Here is an 8273-nt window from a genome sequence, read left to right as displayed (position 1 = left end):
AGATCCAACAGGGACGTGAAAAGATGCTCAACATCATGAATCATCAGGGAAATGCAAATCAAAACAACAATGGGATAGCACCTCACACTGGTTAGAAAACTTAGTATCAAAAAGATGAGAAATAACACATGTTAGCAAGGATGTGGCCGAAAGGGAACCCCAGTGAGCTGTTGGTGGGAACGTAGGTACGTGCATCCACTGTGGAAAAGAGTATGCAGGCTCCTCAAAACATTAAAACTAGAACGAGCCTACAATCCAGCAATTTTTCTCCTGGCCATTTAGCCAAGGAAAACAAAAACACCCATTTGAAAAGATACCTGAACCCCCATGTTCACTGCAGCATTATTCATAACAGCTAAGATAGGAGAACAACCTACATGTCCACGGAGGGATGAATCGATAAGGAAGATGTGGTGTATGTAGACACTGCAATACTCTTTAGCCATAACAAAAAACGAAATCGTTCTTTTTACAACAACATGGATGGACCCTGAGGGCACGATGCTAACTGAAAGAAGTCAGAGACCAATACTCTATGACAACACTTTTATATGGAATCTAAAAACACCAAAAAACTGAGCTTAAAGATACAGCAGTCAGATTGGTGGTTGACAGGCAGGGGGATGGGTGTGAAATGGGTGACAGGGGTCAAAGGTTCAAACTTACAGGTATAAAGTCAGTCAGTCACAGGATGTAACGTACAACATGGCGGCTATATTTAATAACACTGTATTACAAGCTTCGAAGTTGTAAAGAGAGTGATCTTACAAGTTATCCTAAGGAAAAGGTCTTGTAAAACACTCCAAGACAAAACTGGATTTAAACAGGTAAGCCGTACACCATTGTTCAGGGGACTCAGAAAGTGCAGGGACCTGCCCAAATCTGTGCGGGAAACTGCCCTCCTGTTCCTCACAGAGGCTAAAGGAGAGCTTTGTACACTGGTGAGTGCGTGCACAGAACAGCATGTAAAGTGCTAGGCTCCTCTCTACCCAGAGCACTGGGCACTGCATCCCGCTTAGGGGTACAGGAAGAAGCAGGGAGTTCCTGGGAGATACTGAAAAAGTTGAGGAAGAACAATGCAGGGTGGATGGAAAGTGCCTTACCGGTTTTCCAAATCCCTGGGCATGTTCCATCGTGTAGGTGTCTTTTGAGATGCTACCAAAGGTCGCCGCTGCTGTCTACTCAGGCTCTTGCGGCTGGGCAGCCAACTTCTTTAACTCACTGGCAACCTCTGAGTCATCACTGTCTCTTGACCGTCATTCTAGGGGGAGAGGAACACATAAAATGGGTCTCATTTCTCTCAGTTGGGATGGTCTGTCAGCTCTTGATCTGAATCACTAACCACCGCCGTTACATCTGTGCCCATAAAGCACTGCGAGTGAATAAAGACTACGATGGTAACAGAAATAGAGAATACTTATCCCTCTGTATTCCTCTGGGTTAGGCCCTATTCTAAGCTGTAAGGTGCAGAGTCAAGCAGAGAGGCATGAGGGTTTCGGATACGCCCCAAACATGGAGAGGTTGGAAGCACAGGTTTTGGAGCTGCAAAGACAAGGGCTTGAAATCTGGTTCCAAGCATTACCTGCGTCTCTAAGACTCAGAGGCCTATCAGGATCCTAGCCCACGGAGATGTGCAAACTGATAAAGGGTGTAGAATGCTTAGCCAGTGCCAGGCACAGAGCAGCTCCTCAATTAACTCACGATGATAATCATGAGGATGGCAATCAAGGTGTTCCTTCCCCAGTGCTAGCAATAACAATAACTAATACTTCTGTGATATTAATCCCAAAGACTCTTACTGCACTTATCTCGTGCCAGGAACCATGATTTACATTGACTTTGGAAATGGGTTCTGTGTACTACTTCACTAAATCCCCAAAACAAGCCTATATAGGTCCTCTTTGCAGGCCCATCTCTCAGATGAGAATTCTGAGGCCTGGCGATTACCTATCTTGCTCAAGGACACACAGCTGGAAGTGGAATAAGAGGAATGACAACCTGTACTCTGAACCAGTCTAGAGGAAACCCATTACCTACGTTAAATCTGCACCATAACCCTAAGGTTTGGCTGTTCTGCCCACTTTACAGATGGAGAGACTGAAGCTCAGGCCCAGAGCAGAGGCCGAACTCACCTGGCCTCCCCAATGGGAGGAAGCAGGACTTGGCACTCCGTCTCAGGCTTGGCCACTGGGTCTGTGTGGCCCCCTGTGTCCCCTGCAGATACCAGGCTGAGGGGCACCTCTTCCTCGGAACCGCAGCATGCTAGGGTTCCAAGGACGCCGATGCCCCCGGCTCCCTCTGCTCCCAGCCATACCGCCACTGCCCCCAGCTACCGCCACTGCCCCCAGCTACCGCCACTGACACCCGCTGCCCATCACAGACGATGCTTCTGACCGCCGACGCGGCTGGCCCACGCTGCCGCCCTCTGCCGCCTGCTGCTTGCTGGCACTGACTGCCCAGCGCTGACCCTGCCCCTACCGCCACCGGGCCGCTGCCCCCGCCAGTTGCTGCCAATTATCGCTGCCTACCGCCCCAGCCACCTACCTGCCGCTGCCGCCTGCCACCCTTGCCTGCATCCCCTTGCCTCCGCCTGCCTGCCCCTTTCCCCTGCCGCTGCCTGCTACCTCCTTCCACCGCCCGCCGCCCTTGCCTGCCTGCCGCGGCCGCCTGCCTGCGTGCCGTTGCTTACCACAGCCTGCCACCGCTTCCTGCCGCCGCCTGCAATCGCCTACCGCCGCCGCCCACCACACTTGACTGCCGCTACCTGCCTCCCTGCCCCCACCGCTTACTGCCGCCCCCTGCCTCCACTGCCTCCACCGCCCCCCGCTGCCACATACTGACCCCACTAACCCGGCAACTACCGCTGCCGCCGCCCGCTGCTGATACTCCTGCTGCTGCTTCTGCTGCCCGGAGCTTCCTCTGCTGCCCAACGTGGAAGCTGACTGGCGCCAGCAATACTGCTAACGCCGCTGACGCCGCTGACGCCGCTGACGCCGCTGACGCCGCTGACGCCGCTGACGCCGCTGACGCCGCTGACGCCGCTGACGCCGCTGACGCCGCTGACGCCGCCGGGTAACCCGACTCTGCCCGCCGGCGCTTCCGGCGCCCCTCCCCACGCTGACCGTCGCTGCCGCCGCTGACCCGCCTGCTGCTGACCCCGCCCCTATCGCGGCGCCTGCTTCCCGCGCCGGTGACTCCGGCTGAAGCCAATGGCACCTGCTGTTGAGGCTGCCACACACCGCCACCCGATGACCCGGGGCTGCCCAAAGCTGGCGCCCCTGCAGCCCTTGCCGCCCCTGCAGCCGCTGCAGCCGCAGACGCCCCCCGCTAGTGCTGTCACCGCTGCAACCTCTGCTGCTGCCCGCTGCCGCCTGCCACCGACTGCCACCGCCTGCCTGCCGCTGCCTGCAGCCACTGCCCACCAATGCTGCCACCGCCGCCTGCCACTGCCTGCCTGCTGCCGCCACCAGTCAGTACTACCACTGCCGTCTGCCACTGCCGCCCCCTGCTGCCGCTTACCTCTGCCTGCCGCCGCCACCTGCCTTCTGCCACCCACCGCCCTTGCCTGCGCCTGCAGCCTGCTGCCCGCCGGCATCCATGACCGCCTGCCTGCCGCCGCCGCCGTCTGCTGCCACAGCCTGGCTCCACCGGGCCCAGCTACCTAACCCCGAGAATGCATGCCAACGCTGCCTGCCTACCCCCACCGCTGCCGGCACCACCGGCCTACCGCTGCCACCTCCCTAATGCTGCTCTCTGCCACCTGCCTGTCCCCGCCGCCTGCCTGCTGCCGCCGCCTGCTATATCCTTGCACCACCCGCGGCCCTTACCTGCCGTGGCCTGCCTGCCAGCCACTGCTTACTGTAGCCTGCACCTGCTACCTTTTACCTGCCGCCACTGCCTGCCTACCGCTGGCGCCTGCAGCCCGCTGCCCCCACTGCCTGCCTCCGCTGCAGCCTGCCTCCTCCTGCCACCTTCCCGCGCCACCTGCCTCCGCTGTCTGCCACCGCTTCCTGCCACTGCCGCCTGACACCGCTGCCGGTTGCCCGCCACGGCCCGCTGCCGCTTCCTTACCACCGCCGCCTGCTGCCGCTTACCACTGCCCGCCACCGCAGTCCGCCACCAACGCATGCCTACTACTGCCGCCTCCCAACAGTTGCAATTCCCGCCTTCCTAACACTGCTGCCTGCGGCCACCACCTGTCCCCGCCAACCGCCTGCCACTGCTTCCTGCCACCACCGCCTGTTGCCATCTGCGGCTACTGCCACCAGCCTCCGCTGCCTAACCTCGACGATGGTTGCCAACGTTGCCTGCCTACCGCCGCCACCTGCTGCCGCTGCCCCCTGCAGCCCGCTTGGCCCCACCGCCAGCCGCTGCCACCTGCCGCCGCTGCTGTCTGCTGCCCTCACTGCCTGCCCCCGCTGCGGCCCGCATCCCCCTGACACCTGCCCCTGCCGCCGCTTTCTGCCACCGCTTACGGCCGGCTGCGACTGTTAGCCGCCGCTTCCTGCCTGGCCCCTGCTGCCTGCAGCCCGCCACGGCCTGCAGCATCGCCGCCTACCCCCGCCTACTGCCACTTACCACTACCCGCCACGGCAGCCCCCCGCCAGCACATGCCTACCGCTGCCGCCTACCTAACGCTGCTGCCTGGACCTGCGCCTGCCGCCGCTTACCACTGCCTGCCCCCGTCTGCCACCTCTTGCCGCCGCCGCCCCCTGCCTGCCCATAGCCGGGGCCTTCCGGCCGCCACTACCTGACCCCACCACTGCCCGCCGCCACTTCCTGCCGCCACTGCCTGTTGCCACCTGCGGCTACTGCGTACCCCCAGTGCTGCAGCATGCCTGCAACTGTCTGCCAGCTGCCTGCCGCACCCTGCCTGCCCCCGCCCCCTGCCGACGCCGCTGCCTGCTACCTCCTTCCACCGCCCGCCGCCCTTGCCTGCCTGCCGCCGCCGCCTGCCTGCCTGCCGCTTCTTACCCAAGCCCGCCACCGCTTCCTGCCGCCGCCTGCAATCACCTACCGCCGCCGCCCACCACACTTGCCTGCCGCTACCTGCCTCCCTGCCCCCACCGCTTACTGCCGCCCCCTGCCTCCCCTGCCTCCACCGCCTCCCGCTGCCACATACTGACCCCCACTAACCCGGGACCTACCGCTGCCGCCGCTCGCTGCTGATACTCCTGCTGCTGCCTCTGCTGCCCAGAGCGTCCGCTGCTACCCAACGCTGAAGCCGACTGACGCCAGCACTACTCCTGACGCCGCGAACGCCGCGGACGCCGCTAACGCCGGGGACGCCGCCGCGTAACCCGCAGATGCCCGCCGGCGCTTCCGGCGCCCCTCCCCACACTGACCCACGCTGCCAACGCTGACCCGCCTGCTGCTGACCCCGCCCCTATCGCGGCGCCTGCTTCCCCCGCCCGTGACTCCGGCTGAAGCCAATGCCACCTGCTGCTGAGGCTGCCACACACTGCCACCCAATGACCCGGGGCTGCCCAAAGCTGGCGCCCCTGCAGCCCTTGCCGCCCCTGTAGCCACTGCAGGCGAGGACGCCACCCGCTGGTGCTGTCACCACTGCCACCTCTGCTGCTGCCCGCTGCCACCTGTCACCGACTTCCACCACCTGCCTGCCGCTGCCTGCCACCGCCTCCTGCCACCGCATGCCTGCTGCCGCCACCAGTCAGTACTACCACTGCCGCCCCCTGCTGCCACTTACCTCTGCCTGCCGCCGCCACCTGCCTTCTGCAACCCACCGCCCTTGCCTGCGCCCGCCGCCTGCTGCCCGCCGCATCCGTGGCCGCCTGCCTGCCACCGCCGTCTGCTGCCGCAGCCTGGTTCCACCGGGCCCAGCTACCTAACCCCGAGAATGCATGCCAAAGCTGCCTGCCTAACCCCACCGCTGACAGCACCGCCGGCCTAACGCTGCCACCTGCCAATCGCCACAGCTGCCGCCTGCCTAATGCTGATGTCTGCCACCTGCCTGCTGCCACCACTTGCTATATCCTTGCACCACCCGCGGCCCTTACCTGCCGTGGCCTGCCTGCCAGCCGCTGCTTACTGCAGCCTGCACCTGCTACCTCTTATCTGCCGCCACTGCCTGCCTACCGCTGGCGCCTGCAGCCCGCTGCCCCCACTGCCTGCCTCCGCTGCAGCCTGCCTCCTCCTGCCACCTTCCCGCGCCACCTGCCTCTGCTGTCTGTCACCGCTTCCTGCCACTGCCTCCTGACACCGCTGCCGCTGCTTCCTGTTGCCGCCTGCCTGCCGCTTGCCGGGGCTTGCCTGCCTGCCGCCCCAGCTGCCTGCGTCCCACCGCTTCCTGCCGCCGACGCCTGCTACCTCCTCGCACCGCCCGCCTCCCTTGCTTGTGGCTGCCTGACTGCCAGCCACGGCTTACCACAGCCTGCCCGCGCTGCTGCCTGCTGCCACTGTCGCCTGCCCTGCCGCCTGCCTTCACTTCCTGCCGCCGCTTCCTGTCACCACCTGCCGCCGCCGCTGCCCCCTGCCCCGCCGCTTGCCTTCGCTTCCTGCCGCCGCTTCCTGTCACCGCCTTTCGCCGCCAATGCCCCCTGCCCCGCCGCCTGCCTTCGCTTCCTGCCGCCGCTTCCTGTCACCACCTGCCGGCCCGCTGCCACTGCCGCCTGCCTTCGCTTCCTGCCGACGCTTCCTGCCACCTCCTGCTGCCAAGGTGCCTGCCCCGCCGCCTGCCTTCACTGTGTCACTGTACCAGCACCGCGTGGACAAACCACATGGGACACATTGACTGTTTTCATAGCTCCCCCTCTTCCTGATGCAATGGCCACATTTAGATGGAAAATACTACTTCAATACGTGAAAGAAGAACCATCAAGGGCAGCATTCTAGCAAGTGATTTAAGAGAAGGGGGAAAGGACTAGGCCACTCTTCTCTCCCCTTCTCTCTGGGAGGACTGGTGTGATCTTGGGAATTTGCTAGAACAGCTCAGGGAACTCCTGGAAAGAACAGCTGCATCTTCTGTCGATCAGCACTCACATCTGGGACTGCCTAGAGTTGGAGAAGGCCCAGTTCTCCAGGTGAGCACCTGTTTGCACCATTCGCCATGTCACCACCTGAACAGGCTGATGTCAACGTCCTCACATTTAAAAGAAGGATGAGCATCATGACACCAACTTCATAAAGCTGTCATGAGACCTGAATGCCCCCACAAAACTCTTAACACAGACGCTGGCATATTGTGTGTGCTCAAGAGATACTAACTCTTATGATCATTACTAATAACATATTAAAGTTTTCCACGACTAGAACCTTCCACAGATCTTGTTTTTTTCCGGAATCGGTCATGGGTATTATATTTGACCAAAGATATACATTTAGGAGATAGTTTCCAAGGGGTGAAGATGCATTGTGTCCGTAAAACAGTTTTCTGCTGGAGCCCACATAGCCTTGCCTGCTTCAAATGCAGTGGGTAGCTCATGTCTGCTCTAGAGATTAGAAACACTACATGGGGAGCTTAAGGACCCCATGGTTCTGATTGTGTGACCTCCTGGAACAGAAAGTCATTCAACCTACTAAACCTCAGATTCCTCAACATCGCAATACACTTTACCGGATAATCTTAGAGATCCTCTCCAGGCAAAAATTCCAGTTCAACAGTTTTATAACCCAAGCTTTGGAGAATTTGTCTGCCATGTTTGCTCCTCTATTCCCAATCCCTGCCACAGAGAAGACACTAAATAAGCATTTGTAGAGTAAAAACATGGATAAATAAAAAAGATCCACTTGAAAAAATAAATCCAATTGATCCTTTTCCTCTTGAAGAAAAAAAAAAATATTCATTAATTAGATACTTCCAAAATTTAATATTTCTGTCTATTTTGTTGTGCTGCCCATGTATTAACTGTGTAAAGCAATAATAATGCCTTCTTTTTTTTAATTTATTTTTTTATTCTTATGTTAATCCCCATACATTACATCGTTAGTTTTAGATGAAGTGTTCCATGATTCATTGTTTGTGCATAACACTCAGTGCTCCATGCAGAATGTGCCCTCCTCAATACCCACCACCAGGCTAACCCATCCTCCCACCCCCTCCCCTCTAGAACCCTCAGTTTGTTTTTCAGAGTCCATTGTCTCTCATGGTTCGTCTACCCCTCCGATTTCCCCCGCTTTATTCTTCCCCTCCCGCTACCTTCTTCTTTTTTTTTTTTCTTAACATATATTGCATTTGTTTCAGAGGTACAGATCTGAGACTCAACAGTCTTGCACAATTCACAGAGCTTACCAGAGCACATACTCTCCCCAGTGTC

General features: G+C 59.1%; 1 protein-coding gene across 1 annotated transcript in view; it reads left to right on the top strand.

The window, feature by feature from the left end:
• Positions 1 to 3743: 3743 nt before the first annotated feature.
• LOC135362480 (proline-rich protein 36-like) overlaps positions 3744 to 8273 on the top strand; it is a 49032-nt gene continuing 44502 nt past the window's right edge. The window contains exons 1-5 of the mRNA XM_064577711.1: positions 3744 to 4293; positions 4347 to 4684; positions 4727 to 5005; positions 5198 to 5295; positions 5526 to 6676. Coding sequence (XP_064433781.1) covers positions 3744 to 4293; positions 4347 to 4684; positions 4727 to 5005; positions 5198 to 5295; positions 5526 to 6676 — 2416 coding nt within the window. The remainder of the gene's footprint in view (positions 4294 to 4346; positions 4685 to 4726; positions 5006 to 5197; positions 5296 to 5525; positions 6677 to 8273) is intronic.

Source organism: Mirounga angustirostris, unplaced genomic scaffold (assembly GCF_029215605.1).
Source record: "Mirounga angustirostris isolate CCGP_5_RB_7025 unplaced genomic scaffold, mMirAng1.0.hap1 SCAF_14, whole genome shotgun sequence".
Taxonomy (NCBI): Eukaryota; Metazoa; Chordata; class Mammalia; order Carnivora; family Phocidae; genus Mirounga; species Mirounga angustirostris.
Note: the sequence above shows the minus strand (reverse complement) of the source record. Positions and strands in the feature narration are given on the sequence as shown.